General features: G+C 39.8%; 1 protein-coding gene across 1 annotated transcript in view; it reads right to left on the bottom strand.

Annotated features, from left to right (window-relative positions):
* Positions 1-23,382, bottom strand: part of map3k5 (mitogen-activated protein kinase kinase kinase 5) — an 86,679-nt gene that overhangs the window by 39,504 nt on the left and 23,793 nt on the right. The window contains exons 3-6 of the mRNA XM_085246109.1: positions 20,243-20,266; positions 14,160-14,353; positions 10,183-10,351; positions 7,970-8,076 (exon numbers count right to left, since the gene is read on the bottom strand). Coding sequence (XP_085102235.1) covers positions 7,970-8,076; positions 10,183-10,351; positions 14,160-14,353; positions 20,243-20,266 — 494 coding nt within the window. The remainder of the gene's footprint in view (positions 1-7,969; positions 8,077-10,182; positions 10,352-14,159; positions 14,354-20,242; positions 20,267-23,382) is intronic.

Here is a 23,382-nt window from a genome sequence, read left to right as displayed (position 1 = left end):
TGGACACTAATACCAGGCACAGAGGACGCCACCAGGACCTTAAATTACAGAGGTGACTGGGTTCATTAAGAGAATGCCCAATTTTATTTAGCACTGTGAAGTTCCAATTGCACCACAGGTGTTCAATGAGGGACTAAATGATCAGTTATAACTGACCTGCGAGGAAATAATTTGAGACTCTCTAACGAGCAGTCGAACTGGAAAATAACAAAGAGAGAAAAAGGAATCTATTATGGTATTAAAGAACGAGTGATAACCTCTTCAGTTGGTAATTGCTTACATTACATGGATGTTAACTTTTTCACCGGGTGTCAACAGAAGACGTGTTTAACGCTGCTGCTTCATAGTAACAGGAATGCAAATAGGAAGATAGACTGAATTATAAATCTGACTGTCATCTCAGTTGTCTTGATTTATTAGCTACATGAATTATGTTTAATATACCAACTGTTTCCTATAGAAACAGTTGCTACAGGTACATGTTGAGTTTTCAAATCCATTATCTTTTTCTAAACCGACATTTAAACCACAAATGTCAAACTTACTTTAGTTACCAGACATAATATTATGACCACTGACAGGTACGTTAATAACACTGATTATCTCTTCATCAATGCACATGTTAGTGGGTGGGATACATTAGGAAGGAAGTGAACATTTTGTCCGCAGAACTGATGTGTTAGAAGCAGAAAAAAATGGGTAAGCGTAAGCATTTGAGCGAATTTAAAGCTGATTCTGACAGAAAGTTGTCCGAATACACAGGGCATTGCAGTTTGCTGTGTATAGGGCTGCAAAGCGGCAGATCAGTCACGGGACCCGCGTTGACTGCCGTCCACCACCGAAAGCACCAAAAATGGCAACGTGAGCATCAGACCTAGACTACAGAGCAATGGAAGAAGGTCGCCAGATTCATCTTCGTCATTTACTAGAGGAACACCTTGTACAGTGTCGTTTCTTTTAATGTAAAGAACTGCAAACCATAGTTTTCAGTCACGTGACTGAATCACTTCCCTGGCAGGCAAACATTAATCCACTATGACCGGAAAGAATGAGAGTATTGCAGGACAAAAGTGTTGTTTTTTTCACTTGTCTCAGGCCAAGACTATTTGGATCATCTATCCGTGGAGGGAAAAACGAAGATTCAAAGATAAATCTGAATTTTGGGGACTTGTGGTTCATATTCTGCCTTTATTTAAATCCCTGAAAGTGGCGACAGAGCTCCAGTTCAGTGACATCTACATCAGTCTTGTAGAGAGTGACTCATCCTAAACTGCTGCCAGGATGAAAGCCATCAAAGTATGTACAGCTACATGTAATTTCAATCTAGATGGGTAAATAATACTGTCGTGCGAAATTTTTCGTCGTTAAAGCAAAGCTAGCTTAAACTACAGCCCTGGAGTAAGTCATTCCATTAATTCTACGACTCTGGCTTGATGGATGATTTTCTGAGACGTGCCTCTCAGGATTTGTGTCCACTCCTGGTCTGAAACCAGGGAGTTTTTGCATATTAGTTGAACGTTTACACCATTACACTGTGAAGCCACTTTAAAAGAAGCAATTAAATACATTTTAAAAAAGCAAACATAAATTAAATAAAATACTGAACTGTGATCACATAATGGTTTCCATACGACTTCTCTCTGCAAATGCATTCCTTATTATGTTTTTTCCCCCCCTTTCACACAGACTGTTTACCTGCAGGGAAATAAAGCCTGTTCAAACACGATTGGTCAACAGAAGTTGGATCACAAATAGAGACCAGGAAGCTTGTGGTTAGGTGCTTGACTGAAGGTGGGAGGAGCGGTGGCCTGTCCTCCTGAATGCATCACAGAAAATGTAAAATGTTCTAATTATGAATGCTAAACAATACAATAAGTTTAAAAATGTATAGCTTTCCTCGCAGTGTTTTTACTTTACTTTTTAATGTGATATTCAAACAAAAGACAAAGTGATACACCGTTTCACACATGTAAAGTAATTTACTGATTTCAGTGTGTCAGTGTGAAACCATATTGTGGCCTATCCCCAGAGATCTATCCCCAGTTGGTTTATTTATTTCTGATTGAATTTTTCTGATTTCCCAAGGCACCCCCCTTGCACCTAGACCAACCTTTGCTTTAGTATTGTGAAATCAAAAAAGGGATTTCTTTTTTAGCAAAGCTTTTCAGCAGTTTTGAACGAAGGAGATAAATGCTGCTGTCCTCAGGTCAGTAAATTGTTTGGAGCGTCTATAAAAAACAACATTTTGAGATTACAATTGGTGTTGCACACATTTTATTTTATGTAAATAACAGCTAAAGTATGGATAAGACATACAGTATTTATTAATCGGAAAAGATAACAGATTGTGTCCAAAACACAGACTTGTGAGAAGAAATGAGAGGTGATATCCTGCAGAGTTTCACACAGACAAAATGTGTGACAGTCATGAAAAAAACCCTCCTTATTAACATAACGTGGCTTCTCTCCAGGGCGTGAAGGTTAAATAAAACATATGAGCTGACAGCTATTACCATGGAGACTGCCCAGGGGGAAGAGCAACGAGGGAAACAAGATCTGCTCTTCGAATGCATCTCTCCGCTTCCCTCTTTCTTTTCTTCAGAGTGCTGATGGATATTTGGAAATGGGGATTTTTTTTCCTCGATCTCATCAGGCTCTTAGCAGTAAGACCTGCACAGCAGGCCTCCAAGCAGAGCTGAAGCCTGAGGCGGAAGCCCCTTCAACCCACCAGATTCATTTAGAAGCAGAGCACCTACTTTAGATCAATGATTAAGTGCCTATTAAGGCTAAATATTGATAATCTCAAGGCATGGTGTGGGCTGCATGCTGCTTACTCAGAGCTCATTGAAGGTAATGATTTATACGACTGCATCTCAGTGAAGTAATTCATTCAGTTTCACACTCAGAACAGAGTAGATTATTTGACTTTACTATTCTATGGTACCACCTTCTACAAACTATTATCCGAAGGCAGTTTATGAGTAATTTGAATAAAAGCTTTGAAACAGGCTTAAAAGAAGAGATTGCATTTCCAAGGATATAATTCTACTTCTGCGTGATTATAAATACATAACATAGAGCTGCTAGTGTTCTTTTTAGCAATAGAGGCAATAGCTAGAACATCTATGGGCATGCTCAAATGCACAGAGGCTTCAGGGATGAGTGCTAACGATTGTGTGGAAAACATAAATTCTAAAACGGAGAGATCTGCTTTTGTCTGATCATGCAAATCAAATATTTGGCACTTCAGCACAACGGTGCAAAAATCACGCCTAGCCTTTATGGTGTGTAAAATTATTCCCAGAAATCTTACAGGGGATACCAATGAAACAGAATATGCAGGTGTGTGCTTCCAGATATGTGATATGCTGTGTTTGTGTTTTTATGTTTAGTTTTAGTTTTGTTTTTATGAATTTTTAGTGTTAGTTTTAGCTTTTGGTATCGTGAGAACAATAATTACACAACAGTTAGGATGATTCTGATTCCTGCTTTCTAGTTTCCAGATGCTTTAGTTCTTGTATTAAAGTTCTAGTTTTGTTTTTATGGAGTTTGTATTTGTGTGCAATTTCCTCCATGTTTTCCCTTACTGTAATCAACAGTTTAATATTTGTGTTTTTGTTTCGGGCTTAGTGTTCTCGCCACCGTTGAGTCCCTTCTCTACTATGTTTTTGTGCAGGTTTTTGCATCTCTGTGTTCAGTTGGGTTCTCTTGTCATTCCTGGTTTTACTTTGATAGTTAGGTGAATTTCATTTCCTCCCCCATCTCGTCGTCATGACTGTCTACACCTGTGTCTTGTCCACTCTGCTGTTTCTGTTTCTCTGATGTGTATAAATAGTCCCGTACTTTTTTTTTAGTCATGGTATTTGTGAATCTTTCCCTCATTTTCCCTGCCTCCCTGTTTGAATTTAGAGTCCCTGTTGTTTTTTGCTTTTTTGGGTATATTTGTATTTTCTTTTACAGTGTATCTTACCTATATTTTACCTGTGAAGCAGAATCCCTATGTCATTACCACATTTGATATTACTTTATTAGCAGTTATTCAGTGGTCCCCCCCCCCTCCCCCCCCCAAAAAAGTAATTTGAATATTAAAGTATCCAAATTAAAAATACTCATTATGCAACTTGGTGCATTTTAAAATAATGCGTATCATATCATTGGATTCCAATTGCATAAACATACAAGCTGCATGTTGCAGCTTGTATGTGGGGATATGTGGTGCTTTTTATACTGTTTGGCAGGTCAGTTTTATAATAATACATGGTAATTTATTCGTTTTTTTCTATTTATTTGTCTTTAAAGTTGCTACTAAATGCATACAGTAAACTAAAGTACAGTAAAGTTAAAAATATAATTACTGGCTCCAAAAGTCTCAAAAAGAAGATATGACCTATTTACCACCTTTAGTGCACTCAAAATCTATTTCTCCCTCCCACCAACAAGAACAAATCAGACAACAACACAGTTACACCACCTGTGGCATAACAATCTCCTGGAACAGCTATTGTATTTATGCAATGGTTTACTTGCTGAATAGGTGAACTGACATAAATGCCTTCCTACCCTCTGCTCATGTCGACCTGCTCTAACACTGGAGGATACAACTCAACCTCACCAAAGACACAGAGTTTTCCATCATTACCGCTCATTCAGTGAATTGGTCTGACAAAATGTCTCGGTATGCCGCCTCGAGCTCGCAAATGCAATATCATATAGTGGGAATGGAGCAGCTACTAACAGCGAACACACGGGCATCTTGGCACCCTACAGAAACATTTTCCATTTGCTGCCAAATTAAAGAACAGCATGCTTTATTGCTGTTTGAGGCAGTCACACCATGAAAACCGCAGGAAGTTTACAAGAAAAGCAGCTGGTGAGAAACAAGCAGCCAAAACCTCCTGTTTTGTACATCTGTCTCTTCCTGAGACGAGTACTGTAGCTAGACGCGCACCGATAATGTCACAGCTGCTTAGAGACATACATTTAGGATTTCAATACTGCTCTGCTAACGCAAGATAAATGAAACCGCTAGAATATATTTAAAGAAAACCCTGAACACCATGAAAAATACTCTGTGGCAGCCCTTATGATACTTAGAGAAAAGACTAGGACAAAGGAAAAGAGTGCATTTGCTTCACTGTGTTTAAAAGTTTTTATTCCAGGAAACCTGGGTGTGTTTTGTGAAAGGTACTTAAAGAAAAAGCAGGTGTGTTTAAGTGTATGTCATTGCTTCTCTTCAAAATTTAACAAAATCTTTTTGATACGGTTAAATATTCTTTAGTTTCACATTCTGATAACTTAGTGATATCTTAGTTTACTCTTCATGCATCAATAAAGCATCTAGTTTTATGTAATTTAAATGAAAGCCTTTCAGCGTGGCAAAATTGCCCATCTCTATGACAACATCTGTGTGAAGCATCTCACCAAAGATTTCATGAGGTGGGAGAAAGTCAAAGACTGATAAATAAATAACTTGAAATATATAAAGGCCAGCGCCTTCCCTCTATTTGATGTCCCTTATTCAGTACTCGTGGGTCACACCACAGTCTGTTGGAGCCTGACCATCATTCTCATGTGAACTGCGTAACGAAAGTTTCATGTCCATATCTTACACAGTTGTGACCCTATCAAACTGCCAAATTATGTGATGCAGTGAGCGAGAGGGATGACAGGCAGAAAAGCTTTTAAGGTTTATATCCAACAGAACAGGCAAACATAGCAACACGAGTACAGAAAACAGGGATATGCTGAATATACAGTGTTAGCTCCTGCTACGGTAAGTGTCCCCAGGACTACTTTTCCCCACAGTGACAGATTTAAAAGGTGAACACAATACCAGCGACACTGTGGAGAAGACACATTACTCAAATGTCAAGGGTCGCAAAAAACAAAAACACACACTAAAAAGCTCCTACTGTAACATTTTTCATTAAAGTTTTTATCTGTCAAACTGAAAATGTGTGCATGCTGCAGGGTTTCTGCAGGAAAGGTTTCTGTGGGGTCAGCTTTGGCTCAGTGGACTTTCAGAAAACCTGTTTTAGCCTTGCGACTATGGCTAAAGAACACTTCTCCAACTCCAACCCCCGACGCATGTGGCAAGGACTCCAGACCATTACAGACTACTGGACCACCAAACCCTCCCCTGTATCCTCTGATGTCTCCTTCCTCAACCAGCTCAACAACTTTTATGCTCATTTTGAGCGAGGGAACCCAACAACTACAACCAAAGCAGACATGACGCCAGACCACCAACCTCTGACTCTCTCCCCCACCGATGTAGGAGCGGTGCTGAGCAGGATTAATGTCCACAAGGCTGCAGGTCCTGATGGCATCCCCGGGCGTGTTCTCAGAGCGTGTTCTGGGGAGCTTGCAGGAGTGCTGACAGACATATTCAACCTGTCCTTGGCCCACGCTGTGGTACCGGCCTGCTTCAAATCCACCTCCATCGTCCCGATACCCAAAAACTCCAACCCATCTTGCCTCAATGACTACCGCCCAGTAGCCCTCACCCCCATCGTCACAAAGTGCTTAGAGCAGCTGGTCCTAGCACACTTCAAATCCTGTCTCCCCCCCACCCTGGACCCCCACCAATTTGCATACCGTCAGAACAGGAGCACAGAGGATGCAGTCTCCATCGCACTGCACTCTGTCCTCTCACACCTGGACAACAACAACAACACCACGGTGATTGGCCTCATCAGTGACAACGATGAGGCCGCCTACAGGGAGGAGGTGGATCGTCTGGCTGAGTGGTGCGACACAAACAACCTGCTGCTTAACACCGAGAAGACCAAGGAGCTCATCGTGGACTACAGGAGGAATGCTGACCCACATCCACCCATCCACATTAAGGGGACGGCTGTGGAGCGTGTGAGCAGCTTCAAGTTCCTGGGAGTCCACATCTCCGAGGATCTCATCTGGACGACCAACTGCTCCAAGCTGGTCAAGAAGGTTCACCAGAGCCTCTTCTTCTTGAGGACTCTGAGGAAGAACCACCTGTCCTCAGACATCCTGGTGAACTTCTATCGCTGCACCATCGAGAGCATCCTGACCAACTGTATAACAGTCTGGTACGGGAACTGCTCTGCCTCGGACCGGAAGGCGTTGCAGAGGGTTGTGAAAACTGCCCAACACATCGCCGGAGCACCACTTCCTGCCATAAAGGACATCTACAGGAAGTGGTGTCTGAAAAGGGCTGGGAAAATCACCAAAGACCCCAGTCACCCATCACATGGACTCTTCACCCTCCTGCCCTCTGGGAGGCGCTACAGGATCCTCCGGACTAAGACCACCAGGTACTGGAACAGCTTCTTCCCCACAGCTGTCAGACTCCTGAACTCTGCCTCCTGACATCTGTCTCACATTAGACACATGGACTGGAGATACAAACACCCACAACCACCTACACACAAACACACACTGGACAACTGTACCCTCATACACACAATAATAACATGGACTGAACAACCACCCACAACCACTAACACTTTATATAGCCTCTGTAGAAATTATCCACATATCTCGCTTATCTTAACTGCACTACTGTATAGTTCTGTGTAAATAATCATTCTGTACAATGCAATAAATTTTAATTCTACAACTGTTTATAACCTGCATATCTCATATTTCTGTATAGTTTTTTATTTCATATTTATATCCTGTTCATAGTCTGTACATACTTATAGTTATAGCATATTCATAACGTACCTTCATACCGTGTACATTATAACATACCATAATAGACCCATTTCTGTAATATACTTACATATCTATATTATTGCTAATATATATTTGTAATATATCTATATCATGGCTAAAGCACTTCTGGATGGATGCATCTGCATTTCGTTGCCTTGTACCTGTGACATGTGCAATGACAATAAAATTGAATTTTATTCTATTCTATTCTATGCAGGTTGGTGGTACAGGTTTACACTGTGGATCTCTATGACACGTATGCTTGTTGCCTTACCGATTCAGAGCAAACGCGTAGTGGAACTTCACATGTGGATGAGCCATGGGGTCAAAGGTCGGAAGCTTCTCCAGAGTCTCTACCAGCTTCACGATGGACTCATAATCCTAGAAGGTAAGAAAAGATCGGCTATTGAGCTGTTCCTCCTGTCACTGGTGTATCTGACATCAATGACACTCTTGTGATGTCACAGCTTTGCAAGTTAAGGAAAAGAAAAAGAAAGGAGGAAGACATTTGCCTTCAGCGCTACCTGGCAGAAAGGCTTTCAGAAGTCACAGAAGATAACATTAAGTGCACCAAAGTCAGTGTAAGGAGCAAGTTAAATACGATCTTGTAGGAACACCACCGGTCACTGCTGAGCACTGTGGGACTAGTGCCCATGTACCTCGGTTCCAGTGCCCTCCAAACACACACTCTGACTCATCAGTGTATTTACTTGCTGCTTTGATCCTCAAGGGAGAGTTTCTGATGTCCTTTTATTTATTATTTCTGAGACTCAACTGTCTGTGTATCACAAAAAGCACTTCAATAATTGAGCTGCCTCTTCATCAGATTTTTGTTTCTTGTAGTCACCAAAGCCAAAGCACTTTGAATAATTCAGCACATCCTCAATGCTTATTGTTCTAATTAATGATTCATTAGACTGTGCACTGCCTATGGTGAGTGGGACGATCTGGACAGAGAAAGCCATGGCAATGCGGAGACTAAAGAGGAGAAAGAGCAGAGCGTTTAAGACGAACAGACCAAACGCTTCGCCTAGAGCACTCTACAGGCAGTCTGCAAATGGCCCCGCTTTGAGAAAGTGGCACTGGTAAAGGGATGGTGGAGATAGATTGAAGCTGATTCAGTAACCTTGCTTAAATTTGTACAGCAGATGTGTACAGTAGTTTCTTTTTCAAGGTCAGGGACATCAGCACACACATTCAGTGCATCGGAGTTGACAGCTGGTTTAAACTTGATAAGGTTGTGGGTGATTAGCTAAATGCCTGAACGTTTATGGAGAAACTTTTTGGCATGCCCTTTTCAAAGTAAAGGCGTGGTGAAATTACCACGTTGAGTTTTTGTTTTGTTAGTATTAAATAGTAACTATTTGTTCCCATTTTTGGTAATTTTATAACATAATTACAATCACAAATTTTAGGAAATTGGTTATCAGAAAATTTAGTAGCAATTAATAAATCAATACATTAAAAAGTCAATTGAAGTTAATTGTTATCTGTAGGCATTTGCTCATTTTTTCCAGTTTATTGTAGTTGAAAAATCTAGCTTAGTATTCACTGCCATGAGGTCATGCTTAGACGCTGCCAAGGAAAATCAGCTGATGGTTCAGCTGTACATTTTGCAATATGCAATTCTCTAATCTCATATAGGGCGTGCCATTTAAGCTGTTTAGCCCGCCCACAGTTACAGTTTCGACAAGCAGCAGTGTGAGCCATCTCCACCACAGCCTCTCATTTCATGCTGTTTCCTGCCTAATCAGTGTTAGGGATTGTTGTCACTGACACCTGCTCTGCTCTGCTGTGTGCTGGAAGTCTTGCTGTTGCTCTCCTTGCCCTTTGCATTCCAAGTATGCATGATGAAGGGAAGTCCCAAAACAGAGCCATGCCAGCAAAGATTACGGCAAATTGAAAATAACAACCTTCTCGTGACTATACTGGTTCTGGCTGAACTGAACATTTTGTACTTTTGAATGTTTGTTCCAAAGAAAACAAGACATCAACTTTCCTAGGAACCTGTCCAGGAAATGTGACGGGTATTTTTCAGTATTTTTGAGATTGTTACATAGAATAATAAATCATTTAACTGAAACTAAACAAATACATAGCCAAAGTTTATTTTTAAGACTGCTGCCTTATCAAAATCGGCCTATCATGAATATTTTTTTTTTATGATTTTTGATGTTGTAGCACAGATGGATGTTCAGATTAAAGATAACTGAAGTCCTTATCTCAGGCACACAGCTTTGGCTTGCACTGTGTGTTTATGAGGGGCAGCCAATGAGAATAAAAGTGGCCTAAAGGAGGAGAAGCTGAAATAACTCATTTCAGACATGGAACAAAAAGGGAGGGGGGATGCACCAAGACCCAGTACATGATAAACAAGGACCACTGAACCACAGCCCCTCTGGTTGAAATACCCAAAGGCAATACACATAATTTGACAAATGACAGCAATATGTCGGTGTTCAGGAAGTCCACACCCGACAGATGTACCTGGATGTCCCTGTACGTAAGCAGCAAATTGATGACGACATCAACTGAAAGGCACTCCACATTGTCCAGCCGCTGCTGGATTCGGCTCAGCTCTGCAGCCAGTTCCAAGCCAGTGTAAAGCTCCCGGGCTCTACGGATCTCATTCAGAATCGTCTCACGGAAATACTGGCTGGAAGACACGAATACAAACAAACATGCATTTATAGAAGGAGAAGATTGGCTTGCATGTATATGATCGACAAATAGCAATACAAAAATTTAGCAAAAAAATGTTTTGCATACTTTAGGATCTGCTCCTTCAACTCTAACACAATTGGACTTACTTCTTTCCCTGCATTCTCACACTGTTTTGCATAATTTCAGATCATTCCCCAGTGAGACACGAGCTATTTTCATCTCATATAAGTCATAAATTATTCACTGACAGATGAAGGGACCAATAAACCTGATAACTTCAGATATTAGTTTGATGGATTTAAAAGCAGAGCAGACAATTAAGACAGTTAATTAGCTTAAAGCAGAATTACTACCAGCAACCATATTCTTAAGCTCTTAGTTGTTCTTGAAAAAACACTAAGGGATGAGCAAAAGAATATTAAAATACGTGAGGCGGTTCAGGTGCTTCCCATATGGAAACGAAATAGTAAAAACGTGTAAAAGACTTGCATAAGATGTGGCCTACTTCATATAGTGAATCATATAAGGCTTAAATGATTTACTCATGAAAGTGGCCACTTTCTCATTACTTTCATATATTGTTTTAATAAGTATCCAAAACATACAAGTTTCATTTATAGAATTTTTCAAAGGATCTTATATATGTTTTCACTCTTGTATGCTTTTCATACAAGTTTCACACAAGACAGATACAAACTTTATAAGATTTATATTTACCTTTTCCATATGGGTTAGCAAAAGCCTGTCTGTAGGATCTTTTAGATTTTCACCTTTAAAACCGCAAAACTGAAAACCTTCAGAAATCCTGTGAATTTGGACCATCTAAATTCAGTTAATTAGTATTTTCCAGTTGCAAATTGTGTCTTTTTTAATGCTGAATTTCTTTGGCTGTTTAATCAGCAGTTTGCAAAGGATAACCTTCTCATAATCGTCTCATTTTGATTGTGGAAAAACCATGTGTACTGGCATTAAAACTCAAAAGACTGATGCAGATTATTGTCACTCCCCAGCCTCTTGTATGCTGAACGTAGTGTACTCTAGCTTAAAATGATAATATTAAGACCTAAATGCCAAATAATGACACAGTCTACACTCTCTATTCACATAATTAAGCCTTATACACAATTTTGAAAAGACCCATGCAGTGACAAGGATTTGCTGCCATAACCCCGAGCCAATCCTGGGGGTCAACCCTGCTTGCAGGGAGTGATTAAAGCATAAATAATAACCCAATACAAGCTCTGTTATTAAATAGTAAATGTGTTTAATATGAACAGGCCGGCTAATATTTTCCTGTTTAGGTTGTTTTTCATAAAATATGAATAACAAATCATGTATTCGCATATTATGATCTGCTGCAGATGATCAGTTGGGTGTGTCCTTGCTGGAAGGAGCAATTTTAAAGACATAAATACATATATTTGCTTCATGTGAGACGGCTCTTGTAATTCAGTAAGCTTATCTGTCTTCTTGAGACTTCAAAACATGGTCTCGACTTCAATATACACCAAAAACAATATAGTGCAAACACTGAATTACAACTGTAGGATCTTCATACTTTCCTTTATGCCTATCTCCAGGAGACACAGCCTTCATCAATCTACATGATTTTCTTTTCTGCCTGTAAAACCTGAGTCACTATTCCTGGAGATGGACTAGAAATGACTGGCTGCTGTATCGCCTATTGGCAAGAAGGCCTAAAATATTACCCCAGCAACTGAGCCAAACAAATGTGTTTTTTTCTTCTTCTCTGGTTTCAAAATGTAAATTACCACGTAAGTAAGGCTGAAGGATCCACGCACAAAAACAATTAGAACAAGTAAAAATAGGATGAGTGGGATAATAAAATAAATGCCTGGTGTGTTGAAAAACTTCTAACAGAGCTGCTCAAATATAAACATAATGTTAAAATGCTAAAAATGGTAATGCTACAACAGCTCCTTCCTATTTGTGAATGTTCACCTTAAGTTGCATGCAGTATAATGTAATTTATGTAATGAAGCAATCATTTGGGCACTGCTTACCATTATGAAAACATATCACAGAGTCATATTGTGGGCATTTCCCATGCATATTATGACTCTGTGATAAACAATAGTGATCTTACAGTGCTTTCAGAGGATCATCTTGTCAGGAGCTTTAAATAGATTTTCTTTCTCTTTTGCTTCCTTTTTCTCAAACCCATTGCTGTACTGTCAGTATGTCCTTCATTTAGTAACACTAGACAACCTAAATATAAAGCTCTCAATACGTTCACTAAGACTATTTGTCTCAGCAAAGCCAAAATGCATTAAGGTTCAAATCTCTTCTGTTTCAATGTGTAGAGTTTACAAAACAGAAACTTTGAATTTTTACAAAAACAAAAAGGAAAATTGTTACAGGAAGCAAAGTAAATACAGAAATAGCTAAAGCTAAAGCAGAAACTATATTTGCTGTATTGCATTTAGCCTAGCTGAAAAACTGTGCACACTCTGATGAAACATGTCCTAACAGCTAACTTCAGATTGTTATTCCACACAGCATGCTGTTAATGTCACTTCTAGCAAAGCTCTTGTTGTTAATCTTAGATTAAACTACTGTCCAATTTGCAAATTATAGATTAATTTCTGTATACTGTAACAACAGACAAATTACTCTGTAACAATTCTGTGTAAAATCTGCCACAATATCTGCCATATTGTGCAAATAAGCAGGCTGTTAGTACTGACACTGCAATTTCACCTGCATTTTCCTCTAAAAGTTGTTTTAATGATGTAATTATTGTTTATACTGCATAAATGTGGTGTAGTTGAGAGACCTGGAAGAGACATCGAGAATCTTTTCATGAAGAACCGACGGTGCCAAATATGTAAATTAATATAGTATATGTTACCCATTTCAGCATAATAAAATCTGTATAAATGCCCAGTGGCATGATACGAAGCGAGGGAATATATGTGTTCAAAGTTTTGACCAGTACATGTAAAAAGGTCATAACAAGAAACTGGCTAAAACGTAATCCTCCAAGGACAGCTCAGCGGCTGGACATGTAGCAGAAGATTTATATTCCATGGAAAACAGACTCATTCGTTAAGGGTTAAAGCAAGCATGCATAGAAAACTATGGACCAAAGAGTCTGTTCAAAAGTCAAAACGCGTGTCAAATCTTTGTAAAAGTACTGATACTATTTTATGTCATGTTATATTTTTGGACATATATTTTATGAGAATCCACCATGGCTGGTGCAACCTTTCTGGAACAAGAGTTTTATCTTTGTGTTGCTCGTTTTTACGGCTCATAAATAATGAAAAAAACAAAAACAAAACAGGTTATTGCCCCCTACCACACCACTGCTGCGACACAGTCATGCACTGACACACAAAAACCCCCCAACAATATTTCAAAATGACAGGCAGTCGATTTTGCAAACTCAGGTGCAAACAAATCGGCTATTGCACGCTTGTTTGCACCTGAGTTTGCACCAAAGGAGTAGCAAACTTGTCCCAGTCGGCACCAGTGCAGTACTTTCAGAAGCTGCATTTTTAGGTCATAAGCAATGTCTTAACTAGGCCTAACACAGCTATCACAGTATTTCTGTGTTTGCTGTGCAGGAAAATCTAGCTTTTATCATTAGTCCTTTGTAGAGCATTACTGACGTCATAACCTGGGTGTTTCTATTGTTTAGCATCCCCGCTTGTACGCTATTATTGCTGAAATTTCTGGATTGCCTCAATAGGAAGTTTAATTTCACTTAATACAGTTTATATTTCTATTACAGCTGTCAGATATAAAGCGGATATAAATAAGCAAAATATACTTACTGGGAGTTGGCTTGCGACACTTTGAGGAGCTGGATGAAGCGGTCCAGCAGAGGCATGCAGATGGGACCCAGCAGCATCTCGAAGCTGGGCTGCATCAGCTCGGTCAGGCCCTTCATCAGGCTGCCCTCACAGCAGTACACCTTATTCTGAGGTGTCACCATGTACGGGATGAAGGTGTAGTTAGCTGAGCATGTCTGTTAAGAGAGGAAACAAAGTTCTGGATATCAGATATCAGCACATTTAAACATCTGTGAAATTTCTTTTTGTATGAAATTGTAATATTTGCCCAAAATATGTGTATTGTTTTTTTTTTTTTAAAATCATAAACCATACTCAGTAGTCTTTTAAATTATATCTATAATTTACTTTTAATTTACTTTTCACCAATTTAAAAGACTGATGTGAGCACTCAAGGTAAAGTTTCTGCAAACAAACATCTATTTCGATAAGTTAGGCTTAGTAGCTTTATGACAATATATGAAACTATAAATCAATCCATTTTCTTCTCCTTATCCAATTCAGGGTCATGGGAACGGGGGATGCTTGAGCTTATCCCAGATGCCATGGAGAAGGAGGTAGGGGTAGACCCTGGATTCAACCCAAAACCTTCTTGCTGTGAGGCAACAATGCTAACCACTGTGCTGCCATTATATGAAACTATATGTATGCAACTATATTTGTAACATTTACAGACTATAATGTTAAATTTATACTAAACTATGTGTAGATACAGCATCAGATTTTTAATGTTTATTATAACATCTTTGCATAAACTGTAATAATAAATAATAAACAATAAAACCATCTTCAACTTTGTTCTTTCTATCCGTTTTGTCGCATTTATGCAAAATAGGAGCTGGGCGCTAAAGTCTCAAACCTTAGCTTTACTAAAGTGTACAAAAAAGATAGTAAATGAGGTTTACTATCTATCAGAATATATAGCTTCATTTAAAAACTAACGTATCGAAATTGTTCAATAAACTCAACTTCCGGATGATTTCAGTGACCTGTGCAATGAAACATTACATTGTATAGGGAGGAAGCAGATTGCCTGGGGGGGAAGTCTGCAGTAATTTCCCCTATTTGAAATGGTTTCGGGTAATTACATGAACCTTAATCTCCGATCTCCCTATTCACACAATAGTGTTTATGTAGCACTGTCTTCAGTGAACTAGTCTAAACAGGCAGCAGAGGAAGGTGAGATATGCAACAGCTTCATTAGGAGGTGCTGTCTTATAACCACAAACACTTACAGCACCTCATTTTCAAATGTCACTCGCTCAAGCAGCCTAGTGCACAAGAAAAATCGAGCAGCAGCAGCTGAAGTCTCCCTGCTCACCTGCTGCAAAGCTCTACACTGTTCTTTGCTCCAGCTGTGCCATTATGGAGTAATTGTGTTTCAAGTCTGTTTCAGGTTTGGCCGCACTAGTAGCATTTAAGGCCTTTTTCTTTATTCACTTAGCTTTAATACTCGACAGCCGTTATTGTGTATCTGTATTTGCTTTTTTAACTTGACATTATTTACACCGCATTCTTGATGTTTCTGTCGCGGCGGCCCACCACTGCTGAATAAACAAAGACGAAACACATGCGTGCGGTGTCTACAGACAGAGGAGAGAGAAAGAGCGAGAAAGAGGCAGGAAATCCACAATTAATATCCTCAAGAAACAGCACAAGTCCTGTCAAGAAGAGCTATTCTCAGAGTGTGAGATATGTGGTGAAACAACACGAGCATCTGAAGGCGGTTGGGCTGCAACCCAGCTGCATCCTGATGACTTTAATAATCTATCATGCTTTCGGTTTTTCAGCAACCTCGAAAATACACTGCTGCTGCTGCTTTCAGTGCCAAAAAAAAGGAAGTAAGAGGAACATGTGGCACTGAAGCAATGAAAGCCAACCGAAGATAACTACTTCCTCCTGTACAACTGTGGTTCATGACATCACCAGTAACTGCAGCGGCAGTGTGCGCCTTTCAAAACAAAAAAAAGACTGTGACCCCTATTTCTTTTACGTGTAACCAGACAGGTTGCAAAATGCTGATGCTATATTTAGCTTCTTTGTGCGATTCATGCTGTCATGGGGCTCACATGACAGATTTGTTTTCACACGCTGATGCATATTTCAGTGCGGCAGCAGCTGCGGGTTATTTGAAGCTAACCTCCAGTAGTTCTTTACAGGTAGCAGGTTTCCGAGCTGATACACATGTGACAACTCTGGCTGATGAATCCAAAGAATAAGCCAGGTATTTACAGAGTGAGTCATCTGTTTAGTCAGTCTTGCCAAAGATCCATCTGCTCATCTTCACTTTCAGCATCAATGTTCTCGAGCAGCCTACTCACTCACCTTCACAGAGCCTGTTTACACTCCTTTAAAATGTGTTTTGGACAAGTGGACTAAAGCACTAAACACAACCTGCATTGCTCCTGAGGTGTTGCGGGGCACATTTGGTCTCTGTATGCTTTTAAATGTAAATCATAATTTGTCCTGAACTATTCCTAAGCAGGACAAAAGATAACATGTCACGGTGTCCATTCTTGCCTGCAGCTCATGAAGCATTTTGCTAAAAAATATGGAGCCTTGCTGGCAACAGACCTAGCTTTTAACCTTTGTTGTAAATGATAATCAATAACTGAACATGAATATAGGAGAATATCTTGGAGACACATGTGTAAACAACCATTCACTCCAGTCAACAGTCTCCATGGATGTTGTTTTGTGGGTTAAAACCAGCCATCTGGTCAGTCTAGTCAAATCCCATTGCAATGTGAACCAAGTACTACCTAATTTAACCAACAATCAATGCACTTTCAGTCTGAATAATGTCTTAATGTTAAGCAGACATTAAAAGTAAGAATTGTTTCAAAAATTCAAATCAATGTCTTTAAAAATTATATTGATATTTAATTTAGATGGGAAATGGTTGCAATGATGCAAACATTTGTTTGTGTGAGCTTCCAGAAAGTTGAAACCACTGTTCCCAGATTCTGGCAGGTCACCGTGGTGCTGTGGTTAGCACTGCTGCCTCATAAGAAGAAGTTTCTGTTTGCAGGTCGTTTGTAAGCTTTCAACGACCTGACAGAACATCTTTTCACGTTTCACTTTTCAACCAAATCTTGATGATGCTAAGATATCTGGCGAAGTTGTAAATGGGCTGTCCCACTCTGATCCAATAGCCAGAGATACAGTTAAAAACTGAGTCGAAACAGGGTAATCGACACACACGCCTATGCTCCTATGGGCAGCAAATGCAGATAGAAATAAGTGGGGAAAGTAAATGAAAGTGTAGTGACACAGAGGGACATTTGTGTATGTAATTACAGTCATGGGGCGATCGTGGCTCAAGAGTTGGGCATTCGTCTTGTAATCGGAAGGTTGCCGGTTCGAGCCCCGGCTCCGACAATCTCGGTCATTGTATCCTTGGGCAAGACACTTCATCCATTGCCTACTGGTGGTGGCCGGTGGCGCCAGTGTCCGGCAGCCTCGCCTCTGTCAGTGCGCCCCAGGGTGGCTGTGGCTACAATGTAGCTTGCCATCACCAGTGTGTGAATGGGTGGATGACTGGATATGTAAAGCGCTTTGGGGTCCTTAGGGACTAGTAAAGCGCTATATAAATACAGGCCATTTACCATTTTTATTTTAATTGAACATACACAATGAAGCTAATTACCTGGATTTCAGTTATAATGGTAGTGAGCTACACACACAGTTACAGACAAGTAGGAGCACATGCTTTTCTCTGATGAGAATAATCAGACATATCTGCAGCTGCAGAGTGTATTTTAAAGCAGTCACAAAAAAAAAGAAATGTATTTGCAGCACTACAGAGGGAAGATCAACCTTCTGCTTCCTAAACAATAACAATATATGCAATCAGGACCTTAAACCAAAGATCTTCTTGGGTTTAGGGAAATTTGAACTGCTTCTGCTAACTCCAGGTGAGTGTTACTGTTACAATGCTTCCATTCGCTCTCACCACTGTATTGTTTTTCGGCTTAACAAGCAGCTGTTTCCAGTCAAAGTTCTTTTTACACTGTACACAACACCAGATAACTACTGGGTTAAAGAGTAGCAGATAAACAAAGGGGCGAATACAGCAGGTAAAAACCGTGATACTTCCCTCGGGCAATTGAGAAGACTAAAAACAGAGGGGCTACTGGCGTTTCATCAGATAGCTTCTAAGACTTTAAGTAAATGATAACGGCGCTCTATAATGAGGTCACTGGGCAGCTCGGTGACGCATGTTCTCTCTGTGTCTGTGGGGTTCTCCCTAGGTACTCTGGCTTTCTATCGCCGTCCAAAGACATGCTTTGGACTTAATCCTAAACTGCTTGTATGTGTGAATCAGAGTGTGAATGGCTGTCTGTCTCTCAGTATCAGCCCTGCAATACACTGGTGAGCTGTCCACCCCTGACAGCCAGATTAGGCTCCAGGCCATGTGACCCTAAACTGGTTTGGTGGAGGAAAATAGATGGATGAATGGATGTGTAATTATTCTTTTTCTTTGAATTCTTTCAAAAATAAAAAAATGAAGCAAAAATCTGATGCTGTGATAGCCGTAGCTAACAAGTTCATGATTGTCATACAGAAGAATCAGGAAGGTACAGCACATGGAACCTCACTCAGTTCGTTTGTGAGCCTTCGGTTTCACTAGATTAACAAACAGCTTATTATTAGCAACATGTTGAATAAACCCGGTTCATCAGATAAACAAAGAATGGATAAACAAGTTGAAAGGAATGGTTTGTTATGTTTCACATGCAGCCCTGGTTATTTAAATACTTGCGTTTGAATCATTAGTTCACTGCAGTTCCAAGGTGGCAATGCTGAGTGTTTGCTTAGATCATTATATTCCTTATATCATAGAAAGAAATGCCATGTGGATATGTTAACAAAGTCTTGGCTGAAAGTCTGGAACTTTTTGGGAATGAAAGAGAATAAGGAAGACATAAAATTGCTATTAATTATGGTGTTTGCAGGGGGAAAAAACATCTGTAATAACATTAGGGAAAGAAACATTGAAGGGAAAGAATGATCAAAAAGTCCAGTATTGCAATTTAAATGCACTTTTACCTGCACAGATGGCTAGTTAAGAGCCTGTGCACTGGTGCAGAGTGCATTTAAGTGCATTAATACAAGCAGGAAAGAGAAAGAACAAAGACAGTAAGTACACATAAGGGAGATCAGTAAGCTCACACTCTCATACTGTGAGTGATAATCAGCTCTCCTCTTGGTACGAGTCAGTGTCAGAGAACAGTACATTTCATGTAGCTCTCCTTTCACTGTGAAAGCCACTTAGGAGAGCCTTTTATCTGACTGCTGAACATGGACTACCGACCGCATCTGTGTTATTGACACAATTAGCGCGCAATTTAGAAATGTAAGTCAATCCGAATCAGTTCATCATTTTTAAGATGACAAACATTCTTTACCTTTGGTCTCTGAAATAAGAGATTTTGCAGCTTATCTGTGCTGCGAAAGCACATTCAGTGGTTGATAAGACAAGAAAAGTTGTACATATTAATACATTGTAACAAGGCTCATGGGTCTGCAGAGAAACTTCAAAAACAAAAACAACAATCTTTGCATGTCTGCTAAAAAGGCTTTACTTAAAACATATGGTACAGTGGGTGACTCTATATTGATCTACTAATTTTAGGAACTACAGTATGATATGCAAAGGACAGGATTTCCTTAGCTTTAAGGCAGCACCTTATTTGAATACTGCACTTTTTGCAAGTCAAATTCTCAAAATGCTTGTGCCTTTTTATGCAGATTGTGGCACTGCAGTCACTGTAACTCTCAAAGCAGCTGTTGTCTGAGACGTACATCTTGAAAGTGGAAGGGAAGATGTTTTCATTTTACATGAAATCAAATATTTATCACAGCTTCGAAACAAAAGTGGGCTGTGCAAAAGAAAGCCTTTACAATAGCGAAAAGAGAGACATAAGGCAACAGGACACTGTGCTCCCTGCGCGCTGTAAAAAGCATATTCTTTGCACTACACAATGTGTGTAATGTGTGAGCAATGAGTGAGTAATGTGTGAAAGGCAACGGGAAAAGAAAGAAATGCCTCGTGTACTTACAGTGTTCTTCTGGCAAATTATCTCCTGAAAGAAGAAAAGAGAGAAATCCATTTAGAAATTCATCATTAGCATTTTCTCCGAGGCAATTTAAGTTAGATACGATGTTACTGAATGACACTTCAATTCAGTACACCATACCTGAGCTACAAACACTTTGTGAGGACGACTTGTATTTGTGGATATTTGTTGATTTCCCAACAGCTGATTAATATTTCTAGTAAACCGTGATGACCTATAGGATGACTTTAGATGAAACAATTACTTGTTTGTACATGGAGAAGTATATGGCAGTGAAAGGAAGCATAATCAACAAGTGTACACTGAGACTTAGTATATATACAGGGAGTGCAGAATTATTAGGCAAATGTTGTCTTACTCCAAGCTGTATAGGCTCAAAAGCCTACTACCAATTAAGCATATTAGGTGATGTGCATCTCTGTAATGAGAAGGGGTGTGGTCTAATGACATCAACACCCTATATCAGGTGTGCATAATTATTAGGCAACGTCCTTTCCTTTGGCAAAATGGGTCAAAAGAAGGACTTGACAGGCTCAGAAAAGTCAAAAATAGTGAGATATCTTGCAGAGGGATGCAGCAGTCTCAAAATTGCAAAGCTTCTGAAGCGTGATCATCGAACAATCAAGCGTTTCATTCAAAATAGTCAACAGGGTCGCAAGAAGCGTGTGGAAAAACCAAGGCGCAAAATAACTGCCCATGAACTGAGAAAAGTCAAGCGTGCAGCTGCCAAGATGCCACTTGCCACCAGTTTGGCCATATTTCAGAGCTGCAACATCACTGGAGTGCCCAAAAGCACAAGGTGTGCAATACTCAGAGACATGGCCAAGGTAAGAAAGGCTGAAAGACGACCACCACTGAACAAGACACACAAGCTGAAACGTCAAGACTGGGCCAAGAAATATCTCAAGACTGGTTTTTCTAAGGTTTTATGGACTGATGAAATGAGAGTGAGTCTTGATGGGCCAGATGGATGGGCCTGTGGCTGGATTGGTAAAGGGCAGAGAGCTCCAGTCCGACTCAGACGCCAGAGAGGTGGAGGTGGAGTACTGGTTTGGGCTGGTATCATCAAAGATGAGCTTGTGGGGCCTTTTCGGGTTGAGGATGGAGTCAAGCTCAACTCCCAGTCCTACTGCCAGTTTCTGGAAGACACCTTCTTCAAGCAGTGGTACAGGAAGAAGTCTGCATCCTTCAAGAAAAACATGATTTTCATGCAGGACAATGCTCCATCACACGCGTCCAAGTACTCCACAGCGTGGCTGGCAAGAAAGGGTATAAAAGAAGAAAAACTAATGACATGGCCACCTTGTTCACCTGATCTGAACCCCATTGAGAACCTGTGGTCCATCATCAAATGTGAGATTTACAAGGAGGGAAAACAGTACACCTCTCTGAACAGTGTCTGGGAGGCTGTGGTTGCTGCTGCACGCAATGTTGATGGTGAACAGATCAAAACACTGACAGAATCCATGGATGGCAGGCTTTTGAGTGTCCTTGCAAAGAAAGGTGGCTATATTGGTCGCTGATTTGTTTTTGTTTTGTTTTTGAATGTCAGAAATGTATATTTGTGAATGTGGAGATGTTATATTGGTTTCACTGGTAAAAATAAATAATTGAAATGGGTATATATTTGTTTTTTGTTAAGTTGCCTAATAATTATGCACAGTAATAGTCACCTGCACACACAGATATCCCCCTAAAATAGCTCAAACTAAAAACAAACTAAAAACTACTTCCAAAAACATTCAGCTTTGATATTAATGAGTTTTTTGGGTTCATTGAGAACATGGTTGTTGTTCAATAATAAAATTATTCCTCAAAGATACAACTTGCCTAATAATTCTGCACTCCCTGTAGATTTTTTTTAGGATTTTTTTTTCATGATCGCCATTGTTTAAAGAAAAAAACTGAGTATAAAAAAAGCTGCCTTTAAAACAATTTGGTGGCCTGATAGAGATCTGAGGAAACTGCCTAAGTGAATTCTTTCAAAGCATGGTGAGAACAAGTTAACCCACAGCCAGCTAGACGGGTGGGCACCATGGCAGACCACAGAACAAAAAACCCCTCCCAGATACCACCAGGAGCAGGAAAGAACGTCATTTGAAACAATTTTCTTGCCATAAAAAGCAGACATAATACAGCTGTGAATGTCAGCTTTTTATGTTGTGTTTATTTTAAGACACGCCTCCCCTGACTGTGCAGGCTGTGCATTATGGGTCGACTCTACAGTTTGTTTTCTGGCTCATGACCCTTGTCACCACAATACTCCTCCCACTAGACTAACTAAAAGAAAAGCGTCAGTGTTCTTCTGCTGCAAGTTGCCTACAGCAGGCGATTTTAAAATGTGTTCTGCGTGGGCCTCAGACGGTTTGAACCATGCCTTTGTCTGCAGTACAGAAACTACAAGACTCACACCATTGTTACATGCTGAAGTAGTCTGACATTTATGGTAAATAAACACAGCTTTGGTCAATACATATTGCTAGTAGGGATTGAGTAGTATGCACTTTATTGTTACCTGCAAGCACTTTCCAGTGTAAAACTTCCAGTGTATTTAATTATCTAAATTGTTGCTGAGGAATTTGCTGTTGCTTTGTGGCGCTCATAAAAATATTAAAAAATAAATCTCTAAACCTCAGCAGCAATGTGGCTTTCTAAAAATCATAAACAAGACCACAAAAACAAACAAACAACATTTTTTGAGCAATTTTAATCAACACTTGGTTCCATTACTTCAAGTTTATAACAAGAAGCAGTTCAACCTCCTCCAGGCCAGCTCGTCCTTTGGGCATTTTGTATGGAAATTGTACAGTATATTGTATGCAGTCATTTTTTTTTCTTTGTAAATGGACTTTAAGCAGTATGAACTTTTTTGCACGATGACCAGAGTAATACACATCTACATCTTCAGCAATTTGTGATGTGTGTAAAAGTGTGCATTGTGTCCGCAATACCCACCACACTTGTAAGTATCATAGTTTCCAAAGTTATAAGGTCTTTTTAATTTTAGAGCAATAAATCATTAGGTTGACCTCGAAGACCTTGGTGGATGTAAGCCAAATTTTAATGGATTGTTAACGTGACCCCTCTCTACACCCCTACAAAGTTCTAATAGAATTAATTCC

The sequence above is a fragment of the Mchenga conophoros genome, linkage group LG15, assembly GCF_057382185.1.
Source record: "Mchenga conophoros isolate Kocher_MC1m ecotype Shallow Benthic linkage group LG15, M_conophoros_male_GT1.1, whole genome shotgun sequence".
In the NCBI taxonomy this organism is placed as follows: Eukaryota; Metazoa; Chordata; class Actinopteri; order Cichliformes; family Cichlidae; genus Mchenga; species Mchenga conophoros.
This window is presented reverse-complemented; position numbering and strand designations above follow the sequence as displayed.